Raw genomic sequence first — 24,685 nt, forward strand, 5'->3', positions numbered from 1 at the left:
CCAGCTGCCGTGGTGGGATTTGAACTCAGTTCTCTAGATCATTAGCCTAGATCTCTGGATTACTAATCCAGTAACATAACCGCTTCGCTACCGTACTCCAGATCATTTTTGTGAAGTAAGCTATGCTAGGGGTGGAGCAACAGGAAGGGGATACTGTAGTGTGATTATATCGGGGGTAGATTGTAACCTACTCAAGGTTGAACCTCCCTTGTCCAGAACTCCCTTATCCGGAACCACCCCTCGTCCAAAACAATTCCCGGCCACCGGGTGGCACATGCGCAGAACTCCGACACGAACAAATTGAAGTCCTTCCTCGCTGCCGACTCCCGCAATCGCTGGCCTGGCCCCGCGATCCCCGCACCCCCAACTCCCCCCCCCCTCGCCAAATGATCTCTCTGACGCACTTCCAGCCCCAAGCCAGCTAGCCCCGATATCCCCTTCCTCAGTCCCTGTACCATCCAATTTAACGTGACCACCCCTCGTCTGGAAAAATCCTTTATCCGGAACAGGCCAAGTCCTGAGGGTTCCAGATAAGGGAGGTTCGACCTGTACTACAAGGCTCAGAAGGAGACGTATGCCTACTCCAGCTCCTAATTCTTATGTACATCATTAAGTAATTGCTTCATCTCCCCAACCTGTAATGTGTCCGAATCAGAGGATCTTGGCAGCAAAAACAATTTTTAAGTATCGTAGCACTTTGGACGGAACTTTGCCTCCGATCCAACTCTGTGTCTGCACTGCTGAACACAACTCCGTTATCTTGTAACAGTCATGGACCCAGTTTTTCTAACTAAAACAGCACTAGAAAGATAGACTTGCATTTATATAGCGCCTTTCACAACCGCCAGATGTCCCAAAGCACTTTACAGCCAATAAAGTACTTTTTGGAGTGTTGTAATGTGGGAAACGCGGCAGCCAATTCACGCACAGCAAGCTCCCACAATCAGCAATGTGATAATGACCAGATAATCTGTTTTTGTTATGTTGATTGAGGGATAAATATTGGCCAGGACACCGGGGATAACTCCCGTGCTCTTCTTTGAAATAGTGACCAGGGGATCTTTTACCTCCACCTGAGGGGGCAGACGGGACCTTGGTTTAACGTCTCATCCGAAAGACGGCACCTCCGACAGTGCGGCGCTCCCTCAGCACTGCACGGGGAGTGTCAGCCTAGCTTTGTGTGCTCAAGTCCCTGGAGTGGGACTTGAACCTTGAACCCACAACCTTCTGAGGCGGGGGTGCTACCCACTGAGCCACGACTGACACTAGTGTAAAAGCAGCTTACACCCCATAATATGATGCGGAAATCTTGTGCTCCCTCTGCCGAGGAGGATGCGCTGGGGCTTCAGCTTTGCTCCTTGGTGCTGCACTCACCGTCTGAGGCACACGTTTTTGGGTGCCGTTCTTCCGCTCCAGGGTTTAAGCACGTGATCTAGTTCGACACTTCAGTGCAGTATCGTGGGATCTGTGTGAGAACACCACTGCAGGTCGGGCTATAAATAGAGCTGGAGCGCCTGGCCCTGGAATAGCGTGGGCGGAGGTGCGGCGAATGAGGTTACGGGGCCCAGAAGAGCCGAGGGCCCAGGGGCAGCCCACACTGTGCGATATGTGCGCGCACTAGGTCCGTGCAGCAGAGCAGGTCTCCAGTCGTCCTGGTTCACCCTTGCCACTGGATAAAGGCCTAGCTCTGTCAAGCCCGTGTGGTGGCTGGTGTGCAACGGTCACCACACGTTAAAAAAAATCCACACACAGGCATCTTCCACCCCCCTCAACTGGAGTTCAGGACTGGAACATCGGGTCCTTCATTGAAACATCTGTGAACTCTTGTGGAAGCAAGTCATCCTGCAAGGCGACTTAGATAGGTTGAGTGAGTGGGCAAACACATGGCAGATGCAGTACAACGTGGAGAAATGTGAAGTTATCCACTTTGGTCGGAAAAACTTAATGACAAAGTATTATTTAAATGGTGATGGCTTGGGAAGTGTCGATCTACAGAGGGACCTGGGTGTCCTTGTACACCAGTCATTGAAAGCAAACTTGCAGGTGCAGCAAGCAGTTAGGAAGGCAAATGGTATGTTGGCCTTCATTGCAAGAGGATTTAAGTACAGGAACAAGGATGTCTTACTATAGTTATACAGGGCCTTGGTAAGACCGCACCTGGAGTATTGTGTGCAGTTTTGGTCTCCTTACCTAAGAAAGGATATACTTGCCATAGAGAGAGTGCAGCGAAGGTTCACCAGACTGATTCCTGGGCTGGCTGAAGAGAGATTGGGTCGACTCGGCCTGTATTCACTAGAGTTTAGAAGAATGAGAGGGGATATCATTGAAACCTATAAAATTCTGACTGGGTTGGATAGACTGGATGCGGGGAGGATGTTTCCCCCGGGCTGGGAAGTCTAGAACAAGGGGCCACAGTCTTAGGATACGGGGTAGGAAATTTAGGACCGAGATGAGGAGAAATGTTTTCACTCAGAGGGTGTGAACCTGTCAAATTCTCTACCACAGAAAGCTGTGGAGGCCAGGTCACTGAATATATTGAAGAGGGAGACAGATAGATTTCTAGAAACAAAAGACATCAAGGGGAATGGGGAAAAAGCGGGAATCTGGTGTTGAGATAGAGGATCAGCCATGATCATATTGAATGGCGGTGCAGACTCGAAGGGCCGAATGGCCTACTACTGCTCCTATTTTCTATGTTTCTATCCTTGTTCGAGGCACTGCTTATGATATGAGTATTGAGGGAGTGCTACATTGCCAAAGGAGCTATCCTTTGGGTGAGGTGTTAAATTGAGGTCTCGGCTGTCTGTTCAAACAGACTCAAAAGATCCCACGGCACTATTCAAAGAAGAATAGGAGATCTGGTATCTTGGCCAACATTCATCTGTCAATTGACACTGTCACAGAAGATTAATTGGTCTCATTTGCTGTTATGGCATCATGAGCTGCTAAAATTGGCTGTCACATTTGCCGACACAAAGCAATAACTGCACTTAATTTATGTTTTGCACTTTGAGATGTACGGAAGATGTAAAAGACTGTTCCTGAAATCCCGACCCCTTGGGTCCGTACGGAGTGTGTACAGACCCGGGAAGGCATCGCAAAAGCCGGTTTTCAGCGTACAATGCGCATGCGCTGAAAACCGGCTTTTCCGATCTGCCAAACTGGAGCTTGACAGATCCTCCATATCTCCACATCCAGGACATTTGCATGGGCAAGATTGCGGTATTTACCCATATCTTGCCCAGCGGATGTCTTGAAAACTCTTGCGCCTGATAAAAGCAGGCGCATAGCCTACTTTTACGGGCTTAAGAGTTTCAAAATACACAAAAACATAATAAAATAACATTTTAAAAACACATTTTATTGTTTAAAAACCCTCCCCACTACGATAAGTTTATTTTAAACCATAATTATAAAAACTTTTTTTAATCGGAATTTTTTTTTATAATGCATAAATAACTTTAAATTCATAAAAATATGTGGTGTATTTTTTCTATTTTTTTTATTAGTGTTCGGGGTGGGGGGTTCTCAATCATAATAATGGGAAGTCCAACTTACGGAGTTCCCATTATTATGAATGAGAACATACTTTACGTGATTGGCTGCCCAGAGCCATGTGACTGCAGCTCCAGCTCTGCGCATGTCCCGACGTGCACGCGCTGCGACACGCAGTCAGTGGTTGGCCTCAGGACCGGGAACTCGCGTGGGCGCAGCCGGAACAGGTAGTGGTGCAACTTTTTAAAAAAACTTTTTTACTGGATCGCCCATGGGAAGCAGCCCGGGATTTCTGGGCCATTGTTAAAATGCAAACGCAGACTGCTGCGGGTGCTGGAAATCAGAAGCAAGGACATGTAAATGCTGGAAGGGCCCAGCAAGTAAGTATAAATTGCAAAAAAAGATTGTTGTTTTGATGCGAGTAGTTTAAATGAGAAAGCATCAAAAAGAAGGCTGTACAATAGAAAGGATCCCTCTGGAATTTTGGTCATACTGCGGAGGGGGGGGAAATTGCAGTCGGAGGCTTCCTTCGGGCGAACACCTCCGACCAAAATTTTTTTAATGATAGTACCTGTTGGTCTCAGTGGAATGTAGGATTGCGGTTGGAGGCCGAGATTCGCAATTCAATGTACGGGAACATGTCTTCCAGGCACGTAAGCGCAACCTGGGATCACGTGGGTCTGGACCACCGATGAAGATCTAGTATTCTCATTGATAATGATGGGAATTCCGTTTGTACGGAAACAAGAAACACAATAAGTTTTAAAAAAAACACCTCACATTTAAAATTAATTGAAATTGGATGTTTTAGAAAAAAAATAATCTTTTTGAACTTTTTTTGTATGTTTTAATAGGGTTAAAACAAACTTATCTTAATGGACAGGGTTTTTAATGTAAAAATGAGTGATTAAATTTAATTTTTCTATGTTTTAAAACTCTGACGCTGGTAAAATTCGACAATACTGCTTTTACCAGGCGTAAGGGTTTGAAGGATATTCGTTGGGCAAATAGCGCAATCTCTGCTCTGCAGATGTCTTCCTCCAGCGGATGTGAGTGATCTGGTTGAATAAATTTTGACAGATTGCAAAAGCCGGTTCTGGGCGCGAGAGAACCGGCATTTGCGAGGACCCTTCGGGTGTGTATGCACATCGTACGCACCCAGAGAGGCCGCAATTTTCGGCCCATTATTTCCTGTCGCAATGCTCTAAATGCACATTCATAAGAACATAAGAAATAGGAGCAGGAGTTGGCCATCTGGTCCCTCGAGCCTGCTCCGCCATTCGATAAAATCCTGGCTGATCTGATCATGGGCTCAGCTCCACTTCCCTGCCCGCTCCCCATAACCCTTCACTCCCTTATTGTTCCTGTATTTTTTCATTCCTTGCGTAATTTTTGACTGTGGAAGAGGCTGACAAGAAGTCTATCTAGATGTAACACTTTTAATATGTTAATGTATTATAGTTGCGCATGGCACACAAAGGAGTCAAAACCAAGTGTTGTCTTCGAATGAAGCATGGTTAGAGAGATAATTGGACCAGGGCTTGCAGGTGTAATTCAGTACCCAATTTAAAGTCATACATTGTGTCCTAATTTGTATATTTCCATTATAAATTCCTAAGTCCCTTTAAGCCGCACGGCCACACACCACCCTGCAGCTCCCGTGTTAGCCGGCTCACCGACTTTTAAATAGGCAAAACCACGCATGCGCCGTATTGTGAATGAGCCGTGCAGCCCCAAAAATGCCTCCATAAGCTTGTCACATTGTCATTACTCCTGCCCGCCAGTGGCGGCATTTCAGCGCCTCCGCTGGGCAGTGTGTGTAATGACACTGTGACAAGTTACAGAGGCATTGTCCATTGTGAATGTTGACATGGGGAATTTAGAATGGGGAAATGGTGACAGGAAGTGGGCACAGATGTAAGACGTAACGGATATAGATGCAAAGATAGCTTGGTCGGTTAACCAAGTAAATTAATACCAGAAACGCGGTGTCAATGCTACGGATGCTTGCCTTCTGTGCGGACCACCATCATTCATGCAATAAGCTGACCGATTTCATGCACTGTTGCGAAGCTGGCTGCGAACTTGCATCAAGGTCCAGGCGACGTGCTGGGACCTTTTTTTCTCCTTCCCCAAGAAGCGCAACAGTTGGTAGACATCCGTGTTTGTGTTTGACATCTGTGAGACTCCTGATGTCCAACATTGACCCTGTTACGTCAGAGCAACGGGCTGTGCACTCGGAGGTTGGAAGCTTCTGGGTAAAGCAGAGCTTTATGAGAGTGATAGAAACGTAGTTTCTGATCCCAACTTTAGTTGTAACTAGGGTTCAGAGTGAATCAATGCAGAATGTCGCACTAAATTGGGAACATTCTTTTTAAAAAGTAGATTCATGGAGCTCTGCATTTAAAAATCCAAATTCAGATTATTTCAAATAATAATTATTACTGGAATACTACAGCAGTAATTAGCTTCAATGTTTGCAACTCGTGCGCAAGAAAACACAGGTGTGCAAAACCACTGTGTTCAATATTCTATAATTAGACCACACCTGGGGAGACAGCCAATAGGAAAGGTGCATTTGCATCACGTGAAAACTCGGGTCTCAAAAATACGGTTAAACTTGTTCAGGTATCCTGAAAGTGCTAACTTTTTTTTTAAAAAGGTCTTCCTCATGATTTAATTATTGTATCACAAAAGTAAATATCATCTGTGAGAAACCATAGAAGGTTATCCTCGAATCACAGCGCATCCCCCCAAACACTGGTCACAACACAGAAACAGTACCACGACAAGCAAGCCTCCACAACACTGCTTGAAGGACAGGTGAGGATGGAAGACACAAAGGTTAGCTATATTTTTACATGCATAACTGAAGACACGGTTTTTATTTGTTTTTGAGGAATTCTGTGCATTTGAGAGAATACTTGGCACTGTACAAATAGGGTCGCAAGATAGGTTCAGATGCGGCAGCCTATTCAAAAACAACTTGGGGAAGGCTAACAAGGCAAGGGAATACACATTCAATGGTAGGAGACTGAGAAGTGTAGAGGGACAAAGGAACCTAGGAGTGCAGGTCCACAGATCCCTAAAGGTAGCAGGCCAAGTAGATAAGGTGGTTAAGAAGGCATACAGGATACTTGCAGAGAGCCATGGCAGAGAGGTCAACAACCAGGGGGCAAACATTTAAAGTAATTGGTAGGAGGTTTAGAGAGGATTTAAGGGGAAATTTCTTCACCCAGAGGGTGGTGGGGATCAGGAACTCACTGCCTGAAAGGGTGGTAGAGGCAACATTCTGCCCTCTTGAGCAGCCCTGATTATAATCGCTCAACCATGGTGGCCGTGCCTTCAGCTACCTGGGCTTCAAGCTCTGGAACTCCCTCCCTAAACCTCTCCGCCTCTCTACCTCTCTTTCCTCTTTCAAGACGCTCCTTAAAACCTACCTCTTTGACCAAGCTTTTGGTCACCTGCCCTCATTTCTACTTATGCGGCTCAGTGTCAAATTTCTTAACCTCATAATACTCCTGTGAAGCACCTTGGGACATTTCACTACCTTAAAGGCGCTATATAAATATAAGTTGTTGTCACAAAGCTGAAATAACCCAGCTCTGGAACTCGAGCTATTTGGGTTCCCATTAAGGAAAGGCTGTGTTACACTCGATCACTGGCTTTCCAAACATTCTGTGCAAATCTTGGCACACTCGAGCGTTATCATCAATTTGTGTCATTCCTAAAAATGCTTAACGCTATATTCCAAAATATACTATTTAATGTGAATTATCAAGTGAAAGAAAATAGGTTTTGTAGAAATGTTTGTTATCTTATTCATTAGCTTCCAGTGGTTAGCAATGTTCCGTCAGTTTCACACTCGGGCAATGAATGTTAACGATCAACAACAACTGCCTGCATTTATATAGCACTTAGTAAAACAGCCCAAGGCGCTTCACAACAGTGTTGTCAGACAAAATTGGCACCGAGCCACTGAAGGTGACATTAGGACAGGTAACCAAAAGCTTGATCAAAGAGGTAGGTTTTAAGAGGTGGAGAGGTTTGGGGAGGGAATTCCAGAGCTTCGGGCCCAGGCAGCTAAAGGCACGGCCGCCGAAGGTGAGCCGAAGGGAGTGAGTGTCGAGGCTTGCTTTTTAATTCAAAGAAAATAGTGCCCAGTTGTGAAGAAATGCCAGTGTTTCCAGTGTCGGACTCATTCCGTGCTCAGCACAACAAAACACTGCTCGAGCTTCAGGTCCTGCCGATCTCAGCTGGACCACCATGAAGTGCAAAATGAATCATCCCGAGTGATGGAATATTTTCTGATCCAAGCTTTTCATCATAAGCTTGTCATATCTGGTGCAGGTGCCACTCTCATAGAATACTTGTCATATTATAACCAGCAGCCCGGCCCCTCCCCCGTGCCCGGCCCCTCCCCCGCGCCCGGCCCCTCCCCCGCGCCCGGCCCCTCCCCAGCGCCTACCCCCTCCCACCGCCCCCCCCCTCCTCCGCCCCGCCCCCTCTTCCCCTTTCCCCCTTCCCCTCTCCCCCTCCCAGAATTAAAGTCAACCCGCTGAAGACGGACATGACGAGGGGGGGGAAGGGAGTGCAGAGACTAGTGGGGAAACAGGACCAAAGTTGAGAGAGCAAGGGAAGTAGTGCAGTGCAACGACAGAATAACGTGGAGTAGAGCTGTGTGAATGGCACAATATGTAATATTCAAAATGATTATACAGTTGTTAAAGGAACCCTGGGAATAGTGCTGGGTGTCGGTCTGACCGTGACCCTTCTGTTGTGGATTGGAATGTGTGGCCCGCCACCTTGCTGATCCGCCGTGTATTTTTTCTGATAGCTCAGTTGTAACCAGTGAGGGCACAGCTGTGTTTTTGTTTCTGTATCTGACTCTGGATGATTAAATAGGTCTGCAACTCTATAAAATCACAGCAAAAAAAACACAAGAACGTCCCCCTTCCTGCATTCGTTTTAGCAAAACGTTGACGTGAATGCAGAATGGGTAAACTGGACTTTGTGCTAAACGTAACAGCAATGAGGAGTTTTACCCTGAATATTTCATTTGGTTTGCACAGAAAGGGTTCATCCCCCACCCCCATTCTTCCAAGTAATGCTTGAGGCGCGTGACTCAGGTACCTTGGAGAAACGCCCATATTGTCCAACTGCCCCAATAGGAGATCCCATTGAAGGTACCAATACTCACTCTCTGGTTCAGCTCCACGAGCACAGGCAACCTTGTCAGAGTGACTGTCCTTTGGGTGTGCGACTCGCCAGTGTATGTCGCTGGTCTATTTCACCCCTGGCGAAGGCGGGGTGGGGGGTGGGGGGGAGAGGGAGGACCTGTTTTCACAAGGGGTGGGGCAAAAAATGGGAATCCTGAGTAATGGTTGTTCCTTTACCTCATCCTGGAACAGTGCCACATCTGAGATCAGATTTTTTTTTTAATTCATTTATGGGATATGGGCGTCACTAGCATGGTCAGCATTTATTGCCCATCTCCAATTGCCCTTGAAAAGTTGGTGGGTTTTCAAAGCGATTTTGATGAGTGGCTCACTAGGCCATTTCAGAGGGCCGTTAAGAGTCATAGAAAATAGGTGCAGTAGGCCATTCGGCCCTTCGAGCCTGCACCACTATTCAATATGATCATGGCTGATCATGCAACCTCAGTACCCCATTCCTGCTTTCTCTCCATACCCCTTGATCCCTTTAGCTGTAAGGGCCACATCTAACTCCCTTTTGAATATATCTAACGAACTGACCTCAACAACTTTCTGTGGTAGAGAATTCCACAGGTTCACCACTCTCTGAGTGAAGAAGTTTCTCCTCATCTCGCTCCTAAATGGCTTACCCCTTATCCTTAGACCATGTCCCCTGGTTCTGGGCTTCCCCAACATCGGGAACATTCTTCCTGCCACTAACCTGTCCAGTCCCGTCAATCACTTTGCTGTGGTTCTGGAGTCACATATCGGCCAGACCGGGTAAGGGCGGCTGATTTCCTCCCCTGAAGGACATTAGTGAACCAGATGGGTTTTTACGACAATCCGATAGTTTCATGGTCACCATTACTAATACAACTGAGTGTCTCGCTGGGCCATTTCAGAGGGGCAGTCAAGAGTCAATCACTTTGCTGTGGGTCTGGAGTCACACATAGGCCAGACCGGGCAAGGGCGGCAGTTTCAGGACATGAGTGAACCAGTTGGGATTTTACAACAATTTATTTAATTAACTGAATTTAAGTTCCCCAGCTGCACTGGTCGGATTTGAGTTCGCAACTTCGGATTATTAGTCCAGGCCTCTGGATTAGTCCCGGCCTCCAATAACATAACCACCATACCTTACAGTTACCTCTGTGCAGACTGGCAATTGAACCTGGCACCCTCTGTGTCTGTGCTCCACAAAATAGTGCCTTGGCTGTTGCTGAAGATATCAAATAAATGTATGTGAAAAGTGTAGCAGTGGGGTTTCCATTTTGTGAAGACCCAAGGGTCTGCCCTTCTGTAACACAGTCAAATGTTGTCATGGGGCATGGCCATTACAGTAAAGATGAATGAATTATACCGTTTGATGCCCATCGGCTACAGCTAGCGTCATTTAAAGTTGCTGTTTGCAAACCTTTTTAAATAAAACTTATTTCGGCGTTGGGAGAGGGGGCGGAGTGGGGGGGGACGAGTCTGTAAAATTCTTGCTGGTTGGTTGTCACCGGTTGAGTCAACATCCCACCCCGACACTGGTGACTGTGCGTTATCGGGGGTTGTCCATCGCTCTCGTTGCATCGCCCATTGGTGCCCGCACCAGTTCTCAGCCAGGTCGTCTAACAGAGCTCGGGATGGAAAATAGTGGGGGGGTGGAGGGGGGAGGCGGGGTGGGGGTCGGAATTCGGTCCCGCCGTTTTTGAAAATTCCGTTTTGCCGCCCAAAGGTGTGAGAGCAGCAGCGCTAAAAGTGGCGTTACACACTCGACCTCGGGCGTTAACGGGGCGGGAGCTCAGGAGGCCGACCGAATTTCCCCACGAGTTTTTTTTTAAAAAAAAACTGAGGAGAACTAAGTTTCCGACACATTCCCTGAGCCACACTTCCCCACGGGGTCCCATTAATACCGAAATGCTAAAAAAAAAACCTAAACACTTACCTTGCTCCCTGGACGCTCCCGCTCCGGGACCCCCCCCCCCCTGATGTCCCACCTTTCCCAGGCTGTACGGACGCCTGCTGGTAAACCCACCGTACTCCCTTCATTTTGGAGTCGCAAGGGGGCGTTGCACGCTCGATGATGTCACCACGCGGGTGGCGGCCGAGCACGCAGCGGTACGTCTCAGCGCAGCCCCCACCGCCCGACTAAACGTACCGTGAGCCCAGGAAGCTGGTCGCCGCCGACGGTAAGCACTTAGCCGCCGTTTAGCCGCCCCCCTCTCCGGCACGAACGAGTGGCGAAACAAACTGCATTTCGACCCCAGAGTGTTTCATCATGGCGGAAGGAGTCGCCACCGTTGCCAAGCCGCCCTGAGGGACTCCAGGTGTCTGCCAGTCAGATGGTGCCAGCTGCCGGTGGCCATGTGCTGGTCAAGCAACTTGCTCCGACGTCGAAAAGTTAAAATATCTCCGGAACTATACGTGGAGACATATCGTTAAGAAATGTTTTGGTCAGCCGACGTCTCATGAGTGGATTGTCAGGCATTGAGGCACGAGACTGATCCTCTGCACTTTGTGTTCGCCCTTTCTGCAGATTATTTCTCATTGAAGTCTGGAAGCCGACCCTCGTCTCCCTCGATGTCCCCGGCTCCGTCAGTGACGGGCTCAGCCACGTCCAGCTCTGGCTCCTTGCACCACAGACGTCCCCTCATCAGCCCAGCGCGGCTCAACCTGACGGGGCAAAGGCTCAAACTGTTCACCGAACGCAACGCGGTCCAGCAGGGCCCGCTCAAATCGGCACGCCACGCCCGGCCCACCCCTAACGCGTCGGAGGACGCCAACGTCTCCGGTAACGTCCTGACGCAGGAGGTGACCCGCGTCTCTTCTTACAGTCACGGTACGTATGGTACAAACCGACTCGCGGCGCTTCGAGGCCTCGATGCTTGCCTCTTTTCAAATTCCACGTCTGCGAGGGGCTCCTCCTCCTGTTGGTAATTTTAGCAAAACGTTGACGCGAATGCAGAACGGGTAAACTAGGCTTTGTGCTAAACTTAACCGCAATGGGGAGCTTTTACCCCAAATATGTCATTTGGTTTGCGCACATTCTTCCAAGCAATGCTTGAGACGCATGACTCGGGTAGCCTTCATTTGAAGGGTACCTTGGAAAAACGCCCATATTGTCCAACTGCCCCAATAAGCGATCCCATTAAAGGTAGCAATCCAGACTGACAGCCGTGTACTATAAAGTCTTTTAGAGAGCATTTATGAAACTACCCGACCTAATAACTTAATTTCTAATTATACTTAATGTGTTATAATTGGATAATTGGATGCTGTAACTTGTAAAATCGTGCAGGAATTGGATAGAAAAACCGGAAGAGTGCCTTCAGTGGAATGCTAAATATAGAATCAGAGAAATTTACAGCACAGAAGGAGGCCGTTCAGCCCATCGTGTCCGCGCCGGCCGACAAAGAGCTACCCAGCCTAATCCCACTTTCCAGTTCTCGGTCCGTAGCCCTGTAGGTTACGGCACTTCAAGTGCACGTCCAAGTACTTTATAATTTATGTTAATGTACCCCGTTTTATTTTAATTTGTAAGTCTGCAACTGAATTTTGTAAGTGCAGAGGATGTGAAGCACTGTACATGGAATCTTGCAGCACAGAAGGAGGCCATTCGGCCCATCCTGCCTGTGCCGGCTCTTTGGTAGAGCTGCTCAATTAGTCCCGCCACCCCCCCCCCCCCGCTCTTTCCCCATAGCCCTGCAAATTTCTCCTTTTCAAGTATAGATCCAATTCCCTTTTGAAAAGGAATCTCGAACTAGGGGGCATAGCTTAAGCATAAGGGACCGCCCATTTAAAACTGAGATGAGGAGGAATTTCCTCTCTGAAGGTCGTAAACCTGTGGAATTCTCTGCCCCAGAGAGCTGTGGAAGCTGGGTCATTGAATATATTTAAGGTGGAGATAGACAGATTTTTGAACGATGATGGAGTAAAGGGTTATGGGGAGCGGGCAGGGAATCCATGATCAGAATTTAGGGGCTGCCCATTTAAAATGGAGATGAGGAGGAATTTCTTCTCCGAGGGTCATAAACCTGTGGAATTCTCTGCCCCAGAGAGCTGTGGAGGCTGGGTCATTGAATATATTTACGGTGTAGATGGACCGATTTTTGAACGATGATGGAGTCGAGGGTTATGGGGAGCGGGCGGGGAAGTGGACCTGAGTCCATGATCAGATCAGCCAGGATCGTATTGAATGGCAGAGCAGGCTCGAGGGGCCGAATGGCCGACTCCTGCTCCTATTTCTTATGTTCTTATAAAAATTACCATTGAATTCCACCGGCCTTTCAGGCCATGCATTCCAGATCTCGTGCAAACATTGTCCTCCTCGTCTCGCTTCTGGCTCTTTTGCCAATCACCTTAAATCTGTGTCGTCTGTTTAGAGACCCTTCTGTCAGTGAAAGCAGTTTCTCCTTATTTGCTCTATCAGGAGCCATCATGATTTTGAACGCCTCTGTTAAATCTCCCCAAGAGTACAGTTTTCAGAGCCCCCGTTCACAAATGACAAATTAATCATTCCCCCCAATGAGTCTTTACCTTGTTAGTGCAGCTACCTTAAAAATAACCTTTCACCGTGACCTAAAATATGCTTCTAATATCTGTTTTTGCCCTGTTTCAAAAAATGTTCCAACAAACACAAGATTAAAATGAAGATCTGACACTTTTAACCGCGATTGTCAGCGCTTTGTTTTGTCTTTTTCGACGGTAATTCCTTTTATTTTTAATTTATAATTGCCCCCTCTTCAATTTTGCACGCCGCCCTATAATTTCTCTGGCCCGTCGGAGGGAAGGTAGTGACTCTCTTGTTCTATTGCACGGCAGCAGTACCTCGGGAACAAGTGAGAAAACATACATTTTCAGTAATAAATAGGTGTTTTGTTTTATTTGTGGTTACTAATTCTACGGAGGGAGGGGGGCCATACATTATGAGTTTAAAACAGACTTGCAGACTCCATTCGGAAGATACCCTCACGCTGTTCAGGGTCACTGCTGTCGATTTTGGAACATTTCGCGTTACATGAAACTTCTGGGTGAAAAAAGTTCCCTTCAACGCCCCTCCAACCCTTCCACCAATTACTTTAAATCTATGCCCCCTGATTATTGACCTCTCTGCTAAGGGAAATAGGTCATTCCTCGTCACTCTATCTAGGCCCCTCATAATTCTATACACTCAATAAAGTCTTCCCTCAGCCTCCTTTTGTTGGGAGGAGGAATGTTGGGAATGGAACACTGTTCATTCATTTCAATCGTGTCGTGTTAGCATAAAGTATTTGGCTATAGTGAGAGTTAGATGTTGAATAAAATTTAGTGTCAGTTGTGGCTCAGTGGGTAGCACTCTCGCCTCTGAGTCAGAAGGTTGTGGATTCAAGTCCCACTCCAGGGACCTGAGCGCACAAATCCAGGCTGACACTCCCAGTGCAGTGCTGAGGGAGCGCTGCACTGTCGGAGTTGCCATCTTTCGGATGAGACGTTAAACCGAGGCCCCGCCTGCTCTCTCAGGTGGATGTAAAAGATCCCATGGCACTATTTCAAAGAACAGGGGGGTTATCCCCGGTGTCCTGGCTAATATTTATCCCTCAATCAACATAACATAAAAACATTATCTGGCCATTAATACATTGCTGTTTGTGGGAGCTTGCTGTGAGCAAATTGGCTGCCGCGTTTCCCACATTACAACAGTGACTACACTCCAAAAGTGCTTTATTTGGCTGTAAAGAGCTTTGCGATGTCCGGTGGTCATGAAAGGCGCTATATAAATGCAAGTCTTTCTTTACCTCAGGAAATGCTCCTTATTACAGCAGTGCTCCATTTTACATAACGACCATCTTTGCGATCTTACTGAATCAGATTCCCAATTAGCCTCCACCTATAGTCAGCAGACACAAAATTGCCTTTATTCTATCCGCCTAAGCTTCATTCAAATCAAGAAGCCAGAAAGACTTGCATTTATATAGCGCTTTTCACGAGCTCAGGACGTCCCAAAGCGCTTTGCAGCCATTGAAGTACTTTAAGGGTAATCACTATTGTAATGTGGAAAATGCGGCAGCCAATTTGTACACAGCAAGCTCCCACAAATAGCAATGTGATAATGACCAGATAATCTATTTTTTGTTATGTTGATTGAACGATAAATATTGGTCCCAGGACACCGGGGATAACTCCCCTGCTCTTCTTCGAAATAGTGTCATAGAATATTTTACGCCCACCCGAGCGAGTAGACAGGGCCTCGGTTTAACGTCTCATCCGAAAGACGGCACCTCCGACAGTGCGGCACTCCCTCAGCACTGCACTGGATCGTCAGCCTAGAGTTTTGTGCTCAAGTCTCTGGAATGGGACTTGAACCCACAACCTTCTGACTCAGAGGCGAGGGTGCTGCCCACTGAGCCACGGCTGACACACCCAGTGTAACCCCACACTGCCACCCAGTCCGCGTGTCTATGATGCAATTTCTGGAATGGTGCACCTTCTTTGTAGCTTTCTCCAGGACTTAAAACATAAATAAAATTACATAAGCCCTCCCTATAATAGCGCTAGCTATGTATAACGTGTTTTTGTGCAACTTGCAAACCACAGTTATAGAGGGTCCAGTATATAATCATTAATTTTATGGGAAGGAAGTTAACAGTTTTGACCAGAGGAGGCTTGTCTCCGAGTTATTCCCGTCATAAGTTTACAGAAATGGGATTGAAAGAAGATCGGGTTGTCTTGTTTCTGAGCCTCATCCAAAGCCAGATCCCGCTGTGCCTGTGCAGCACCTGCCGTTTGACAGTGATACTCGAGCAGGAAATCAGCGCGGGAGGAAGTGCAGAAAGCATTTCAGACCACCTTCAGGGATTAATCGAACAAAAGTTTTAAATACTTGCCGAACAGCTCAATCGCGCAGATGACAGTGTACAAATTATTCTACCTGTTGGAATGATGAGCGATTAACCCTGGCCATGGTGACATTTTCCATTTGTTTAAAAAAAAACCTGAGATAAATCTGAGAGTAAAACCATAAAGCCATCTGAAAACCTTAATGATTCACTTAAATTCAGATAATGATGCTGATTGAAGTCGTCTGCAAATACGGAGTAGGCACTCGAATGAGATTATGAGGAAGTGCAATTGAAAGAATGGTTTTCCCTTTTCAGGTGCAACGTCTCAAATCCAGCCGTCCGAAAATTGGACATTTTTGAGAAAATCCCATTTGATATTCAGTAAAATAAAATCCGGAATTGGTGTCCAAAAACCGGCGGGCAGGACTAGTAATCGGCTTTGCCGCGATGTGTTAAATGGCGGGCGATCGGTCCGAGTCTTGCCGAATGACCTTTGACCTAGCCCGACCTGACCTGACCCACGCCACCATTAGTACTTTGTCTGTCTCGGTAACATACCCGAAAACCGGCACGGACCCAAGGTTGCTGGATTTCAGACGCTGTATCTGTCATAGAAACCTAAAACATTTCTGAAGAACTGCCAACTCTGAACTGTATCATTCTGAGATCCAGTAGCTCTTGATTTCAGATTTGCTTCTAACTTATTTAGAAACTAAGGGCTGGATTTTTAGCTTTAATGTTTTTGGGGCGGTTATGGTAAAAATACACCACAAAAACACTCCGAAAACATTGCCCATGCCACCACAACACAAATCGCAAAAGAAGTTAAAAGAAAAATCAATCACACTTAAATTAGGAGTCCATTACTTACCTCTCTGCGGTCGGTATCGTTGGACCACGCGATTTCCCAGGCGGTCACTGCGGGGTGTACGGGTCGGGCGGGAGTCAAAACTCGCGCCGGAGTCACAACCAGGGGGCGTTGCACACACCGGGCGCAGCTCTTCCGGGCGGTGCTGCTCCGCGCCGTCGCTAAACCCGACCCGAGGATCGCCGCGGGGCCCTGGAGGCCCCACTGCCCACCCAAAACACCTCACCCCCGCCATTGCCACCGTTCCGGGGCAAAAAATGGAACGCAAAGGAGCTGAAAATCGCCCCTAAATGTTTATCCCCTCCCGCTCCGTACTCGTCTCCCTTAGTTGACCCTCTGAATGAGCTCATTCACTGGCATGGGAATCTGTGCCTAGGGTTTGAGCTAAGAACTCCTGGACAGTGTGGATGTTAGTTCCTCTTTGCACCATCATGATTTTATATCTGCCTGGACATCACCTACATGGACAGCAAATATCCAACCAAATTCGAAGTTAATGGAAGCAGCTGAAACAAAGGCAACATCCATCCAAATATAATCTCAACATGCATTAAATTCAATGGCAAACTCGAAAACCATCGAATTAGAACTGCCCAGTGCCTCTACCACCTAGAGGGGCCAGGGCAGCAAGCGCATGGGAATACCATCTCCTCCAAGTTCCCCTCCCAGTCACACACCATCCTGACTTGGAAATATATCGCTGTTCCTTCATCGTCGCTGGGTCAAAATCCTGGAACTCCCTCCCTAACAGCACTGTGGGAACACCTTCACCACACGGACTGCAGCGGTTCAAGACGGCGGCTCACCTCCACCTTCTCAAGGGGCAATTAGGGATGGGCAATAAATGCCGGCCTGGCCAGCGACGCCCACATCCCAGGAATTACTTTTCTTTTAAATTGGAACTGTGGCAAGAGATGAAAGCAAACCAGGAGGGTGTCTGTATTGTCACTAATTTCTTTGTGATTGCTGTTGTCAGTGTTTTTGATTAATGAGGAATGGGTCTAAATCTGTTAAGCAAAATGTCCTGAAGGTAAAATTAATGTTTTAATTATATTGTGTGCACCTGGCACCAGTAAATTAAAACTTTTCCCACATGTTACTCAAAATTGTTCTGTTCTTTGAGCTGTCTGGCGGATTTACGATTTGACCAAATTACTGGTCTGTGTGCGCTGGCGTGTTATACAGTACATTATTGTACGCACTGATTGATAACCCTTCCCTTCATAATTGATCACATGATAACGAATATTCTGATCCCGAGTATTTTGGATTAGGTTTCCCTACCAATGGGCCGTAACTTGCGGAGGCCTTTTTCCCAGAGATGCGGATGACCGGTCAAGAGGATTCTTGTCAGATCGCAAGTTCCGGGTTTTAGCGCATGCCTGAACCTGTGTGGCCCCTAAGGGCGGATACGAGGCAGCATGCGCCCATAGGGGCCACACAGGTTCAGGCATGCGCTAAAACCCGGAACTTGCGATCTGACAAGAATCCTCTTGACCGGTCATCCGCATCTCTGGGAAAAGGGCCTCCGCGGGCGGAGAGTTGGGCCATTTGCCCAATACTGCCCAGCCAATGCCCGTGAAATTCTTACACCTGGTAAAAGCAGGGATAATGCCTGCTTTCACCTGCGTAAGAGTTTTAATAAAACAGAAAAATAAAATGTTGTCAATTATTTATATATTTCAAACCCTGTGCAATAAGTTTATTTTTTAGCCCCTTTAAAACATGTACATTTGTATTTCAAAAAATTAAATTTTTGTTTTAAATATTTAATTAGTGCCATTTTAAAAATGTAATGTGTTTTTAATTTGATGTGTAAATGTATTTTGGGGGTGTTCCCATTCATGCTGATGGGGTTTTTGTACATGCGGAATTCCCCCAGAAGTATGAATGGGGATTTCCCTTCTGTCATTGGTTGGACCGGCCCATGTGATCCCAGGGGCACTTGCGAACTGCCTGCGTCCCTGAGATACGTGGGCCTCCATTCGCGAGTACCCGGAGAGGCCCAGGACCGCGACTCTCTGTACCTCCTGGACCACCAGACACGCTTATTTACGGTTCGGAGGAGTTTCCCCGCGGTAAGTTTCTAAACCGATAAGGGAATAAGGGGTTATGGGGAGCGGGCAGGGAAGTGACCTGATGGAATCTTGGCCTTTATTGCAAAGGGGATGGAGTATGAAAGCAGGGAAGTCTTGCTACAGTTGTACAGGGTATTGGTGAGGCCACACCTGGAATACTGCGTGCAGTTTTGGTTTCCATATTTACGAAAGGATATACCTGCTTTGGAGGCAGTTCAGAGAAGGTTCACTAGGTTGATTCCAGAGATGAGGGGGTTGACTTATGAGGAAAGGTTGAGTAGGTTGGGCCTCCACTCATTGGAATTCAGAAGAATGAGAGGTGATCTTATCGAAACGTATAGGATTGAGGAGGCTTGACAAGGTGGATGCAGAGAGGATGTTTCCGCTGATGGGGGAGACTAGAACTAGGGGGCATAATCTTAGAATAAGGGGCCGCCCATTTAAAACTGAGATGAGGAGAAATTTCTTCTCAGAGGGTTGTAAATCTGTGGCATTCGCTGCCTCAGAGAGCTGTGGAGGCTGGGACATTGAATAAATTTAAGACAGAAATAGACAGTTTCTTGACCGATAAGGGAATAAGGGGTTATGGGGAGCAGGCAGGGAAGTGGACCCGAGTCCATGATCGGATCAGCCATGATCGTATTGAATGGCGGAGAGGCTCGAGGGGCGTATTGCCGACTCCTGCTCCTATTTCTTATGTTCTTATGTTTAAAGCCTCGGACCGTAAATTCAGGGTCCGTATTTCTTCTCAATAAGCTAAAGTGACCTCTTCCTGTCACTTAATATGTCCTCCCTGTGTCCCCAATGCCCTTCCCAGCATGGCCGCCCATTCGATTGGCCAACAAGGAATAACCACAAGAACGTGATTTTTTGAATGTTTCCCACTTGGAGCAGTGCATAAAATCACAATGGCTCTGTAACATGAACACCTCAACTCAGTGTGTGTGGGCGTTTATATTATTTTTGCTCTCTTCAGAAGCCAAGTCTGTCGAAGGAGGGAGCATATACAGCGAGGCAACAGGCCGGAGGAAAGATAGTTCTTCCAGATCGTCAGCATGTGTGGTAGATACCACCACCAACGTACTCAGCCCCCAGGCGAGTGGTGATGCAGGAGCATGGAAAGGTATGGTCTTTAATGGGGTCACGTGGCTTCTGTTGGGCAACTGGACCACCTTGCATTCGAAGAGTGAAAAGTTGGGACGGTGTAGCACACTCTGCATAATTTAACACTTTCAGGACCGCTGCATTTTAGGCTCTGAAGACATTAGCCTCACTAGATTTCCTCAGATCGTACTTTAAGCTGTTCGTGTTCAGCTTTTGCTGTGATTTTGTCGATTTGTAGATTATACACTCACGGTTCCTCCCAGTGTCAGCCGTGGCTCAGTGGGTAGCACACTCGCCTCTGGGTCAGAAGGTTGTGTGGGTTCAAGTCCCACTTCAGGGATTTGAGCACATAAATCTAGGCTGACTCCCAGTGCAGTGCTGAGGGAGTTCCGCACTGTCAGAGGTGCCGTCCTTCAGATGAGACGTTAAACCGAGGCCCCATCTGCTCTCTCAGGTGGACGTAAAAGATTCTACGGCACTATTTCGAAAAAGAGCAGGGGAGTTATCCCTGTTGTCCTGGCCAATATTTATCCCTCAATCAACATAACAAAACATGAGAGAGATTATCTGGTCATTATCACATTGCTGTTTGTGGGAGCTTGCTGTGCGCAAATTGCCTGCCACGTTTCCTACAGTGACTACACTCCAAAAGTACTTCATTGGCTGTGAAGTGCTTTGGGACATCTGGTGGTCATGAAGGGCGCTTTATAAATGCAAGTCTTTCTATAGCGTTGCAAGGCAGCTGTCACGCTGTATTATAATGATGGGAACGTTGATACCAAGTCCTGCACAATGTAGCAGTCTGCTGCTAAGCTTGCTGGTCGGTTTGCTCAGGTTCCCTCCTCCTCCCACTGCCCTCATCGTCAGCTATCCGTCGACAGAAACTTCCACTACTTCAGTGGGTCGGGGGCACAGGCAGCTTAATGTCACCGTGGCTCTTGGGAGGGAAGACAAGTTGTGTCGCTGATGTTATGTTACCAAAATGCAATGAATTCTTATTCACTGATATATATATAAGCAAGGATCTAAAGAAACCTCTTTCCCCATAGAGTGGTGAGAATGTGGAACTCGCTGCCACAGAGAGTGGTTGAAGCGAATAGTATCGAGGCATTTCATCATCATAGGCAGTCCCTCGGAATCGAGGAAGATTTGCTTCCACTCTAAAAATGAGTTCTCAGGTGGCTGAACAGTCCAATACAAGAGCCATAGACTCTGTCATAGGTGGGACAGATAGTTGTTGAGGGAAGGGGTTGGTGGGACTGGTTTGCCGCATGCTCTTTCCGCTGCCTGCGCTAGATTTCTGCGGAAATCAAGATGCATTTAAGCGGTGGCTAGATACGCACATGAGGGAGAAGGGAATAGAGGATTATGCAGATAGATTTAAATGAGAAAAGGCAGGAGGAGGCTCGAGTCCGGTGTAATGTATTTGCTTCATGGGTTCTTTGCTTAAGAACTCATAGCAACACATTGCCACTAAAAACTAGTTGGTTTATCAGCTAAAGGTTAAACAATCACTCTACACATTACCGGTTCATCCACCAGGCACACAACCACCTGCCCCATCGTGGATCCCCCGAACCCAACTGGCTGGGGTTTTATTGAGTCTTGTGAACATCACGTGACTGGTTAAGCCACTCCCAACTCAACAGCTCTACAAACCTGTGAGCATGCTCACAGGGGCATACATTACAACCAGCACGGACTGGCTGAGCTAAATGGCCTGTTTCTGTGCCCTAGATCCCATGTAATCTTTTGTGGCTAGGCTTGGAATGTAGATGATATCAAATTAAATAGTACATTAAAATAAGGGCAAAATGTATGACTTCAAAAAATATGATCTTCACCGTGCAGCAAATACAAGAGAAATGCAGGGAACCGCACCAACCCTTGTACATGGCCTTCTTTGACCTCGCAAAAGCCTTCGACGGTATCATCCATGAGGGATTATGGAGTGACCTTCTCAAATTCGGCTGCCCTCAAATGTTTGTCACCACCCTCTGCCCCCACGATGATCCTGACCAACGGACCCAACACAGACCCATTCCAAGTTCGGACCGGGGTCAAGCAGAGCTGTGTCATCGCATCAACGCTCTTCTTGATCTTCCTTGCTGCAATGCTCCACCTCACCCTCAGCAAGCTCCCCGCTGGAGTGGAGCTAAATTACAGAACAAACGGGAATCTGTTCAACCTCCATCGCCTCCAGGCCAGATCCAAGGTCGTCCCATCCTCCGTCATCAAATTACAGTATGCGGACGACGCGTCTGTGCACGCTCGGAGGCCGAACTCCAAGCTATCGTCAACACCTTCACCGAGGCGTACGAGAGCATGGGCCTTACACTCAACATCCGTAAGACAAAGGTCCTCTACCAACCTGACCCCACCACACAGCACTGCCCCCCCCGATTATCAAAATCCACGACGAGGCCTTGGACAACTTGGACCATTTTCCATACCTCGGGAGCCTACTGTCAACGAGGGCAGACATCGACGACGAGGTCCAATACTGTGCCAGTGCAGTCCTCGGTCACCTGAGGAAGAGAGTGTTTGAAGACCAGGACCTCAAGCCCGGCACCAACCTCATGGTCTACAGAGCAGTAGTGATACCCGCCCTCCTATATGGCTCAGAGACACGGACTATGTAAAGCAGGCCCCTCAAAACACTGGAGAAGTACCACTAACCACTGCAAGATCCTGCAAATCCATTGGCAAGATAGGCGCACCAACGTTCGTGTTCTTACTCAGGCCAACATCCCCAGCATCGAAGCACTAACCACGCTCGACCAGCTCCGATGGACAGGCCACATTGTCCGCATGCCCGACACAAGACTCCCAAAACAAGCGCTCTACTTGGAGCTCCGACCCGGCAAGTGAGCCCCAGGTGGGCAGAGGAAACGCTTCAAGGACACCCTCAAAGCCTCCTTGGAAAAAGTGCAACGTCCCCACCGACACCTGGAAATCCCTGGCCCAAGACCACCCAAAGTGGAGGAAAAGTATCCGGGAGGGCACTGAACACCTCGAGCCTCTTCGCTGAGAGCAAGCTGAAGCCAAGTGTCGACAGCGGAAGGAGCGTGCGGCAAATCAGACTCCCCACCCACCCGTCCCTTCAACCACCGTCTGCCCCACCTGTGACAGAGACTTGTAGGTCCCACATCAGACTCTTCAGTCACCTGAGGACTAATTTTCAGAGTGGAAGCAAGTCATCCTCGACTCCTAGGGACTGCCTAAGAAGAAGGCAACATTAAAATAGGGGCAAAGGGAATAACTTCAAATGGGAGCGGGTAGGGTCTCAAACTCTGGTTGGATGTATTTCTGGAGATTCCATCACATGAGAACCCGTCTAAAACCACCCTGCCCAGTTATACGGCCTTTTTTCACACCTTCAATCTTTCTTGTAACTGATAAACAAAAGTGTTCAAAGAAAACATACATTTTTACTCAATACCCCAATGATTTTTCAATTGACAACCTTATTCCAATAAAATAGCGGGTTTTATTTTTCCTGCTCGTGGTTGACTTTTCTGTATCAGCCTCCCCACATGAGAGGGCCAGCGTGAGAAGCTGCAGGAAAATGAGGCGAAGGATAGATTACAAATGCTTGTACTTGGTATTCGGTTGGTGAAATGTCACGCCATATCCCGGGATTCTACCAGCGAGGGTAAGGCAAGCACTTGGGTTCACCGCATGAAATCAGATACACTCTGTACACAATAAGTGTTGTGTAGAAAGAGAGGCAATGCTGAGAGTATTTCCCCACCGCAGTGCTCGATAACCACGGCTTTTCTGCCCTGCCAATAGCCCCAAATAGTGCTGAACAGCCTTACTTTGACATAAGAACATCGGAATTCAGAGCAGGAGTCGGCCATTTGGCCCCTCGAGCCTGCTCCACCAGTCAATGAGATCATGGCTGATCTGATCTTGGCCTCAGCTCCACTTCCCTGCCCGCTCCCCATACCCTTTATTCCCTTATCACTCAAATATCTGTCTCTCTCTGCCTTAAATAGATTCAATGACCCAGCCCCCACAGCTCTCTGGGGCAGAGAATTCCACAGATTTACGACCCTCTGAGAGAAGAAATTCCTCCTCATCTCAGTTCTAAATGGGCGGCCCCTTATTCTGAGATTATGTCCCCTAGTTTTAGTTTCCCGTATGAGTGGAAATATCCTCTCTGTATCCACCTTGTCGAGACCCCTCATTATCTTCTATGTTTCGATAAGATCACCTCTCATCCTTCTGAATGAGTAGAGGTCCAACCTGCTCAACCTTTCTTTATAAGTCAACCTCCCCATCTCCGGAATCAACTTAGTGAACCTTCTCTGAACTGCCTCCATGCAAGTATATCCTTCCTTAAATATGGAGAGCAAATGAGAGGTGCAAGATAAATCCTAGTCTGTCTTTCTTTCGAGAGTCTAAAAATCTATCGATCTCAGCATTTAATATATTCACCATCCACAGTTCTTTGGGGTAGAGAATTTCAAAGATTCATCACCCTCTGAGTGAAGAAATTCTTCCTCTTCTCAGTGTTAAAAGGACGCCCTTACCCTGAGACTGTGACCCCCTCGTTCTTTTTATATTGTAGCTGTCAGATTGATGCGTGCTAGCATTCGTTCAGTGGGGAATAGTGGACTGTTCAGCCACCTAAGGATTCATTTTTCGAGTGAGATTCCGAGGGACTGTCTATGATGATGAGTGGGGAAATGCACGACCTCGTTTGGTGGTGAGCTTTGTGAAGCAGGAGTTGTGGTGAACCTATGGAATTCTCTACCCCAGAGGGCTATGGATACTCAGTCGTTGAACATATTCAAGGCTGAGATCGATAGACTTTTTGAACACGAAGGAAATCGAGGGATATGGGGATCAGGCGGGAAAGTGGAGTTGAGGTCGAAGATCAGCCATGATCTCATTGAATGGCAGAGCAGGCTCGAGGGGCCGAATGGCCGACTCCTGCTCCAATTTCTTGCGAAGGGTCCCGGGTTCCAGCTGTGCTGAGTTAGTGATCTGAGCTGAGCCAGGGTGGATTGCAAATGACCGTCATCGATGCTGGGTGAGGGAGAGGAGGGAATTGGCCGGTGTTCCCGCTCCTGATGGCGTGACCACCGGCCCTCACCCGCTAGCAGGTGCAGCTGTGTGGCTGCCAGCTCTGAC

General features: G+C 47.6%; 1 protein-coding gene across 4 annotated transcripts in view; it reads left to right on the plus strand.

The window, feature by feature from the left end:
* tmem201 (transmembrane protein 201) overlaps window positions 1-24,685 on the plus strand; it is a 218,079-nt gene that overhangs the window by 187,458 nt on the left and 5,936 nt on the right. For 3 of the 4 annotated variants that reach the window (XM_070860511.1, XM_070860512.1, XM_070860513.1), the window contains 2 exons: window positions 11,212-11,514; window positions 19,416-19,562. In XM_070860511.1, coding sequence (XP_070716612.1) covers window positions 11,212-11,514; window positions 19,416-19,562 — 450 coding nt within the window. Of the gene's footprint in view, window positions 1-6,157; window positions 6,313-11,211; window positions 11,515-19,415; window positions 19,563-24,685 lie in introns of those variants that run through there. The other variant, XM_070860514.1, reaches the window with a different exon arrangement.

The sequence above is a fragment of the Pristiophorus japonicus genome, chromosome 18, assembly GCF_044704955.1.
Source record: "Pristiophorus japonicus isolate sPriJap1 chromosome 18, sPriJap1.hap1, whole genome shotgun sequence".
In the NCBI taxonomy this organism is placed as follows: Eukaryota; Metazoa; Chordata; class Chondrichthyes; family Pristiophoridae; genus Pristiophorus; species Pristiophorus japonicus.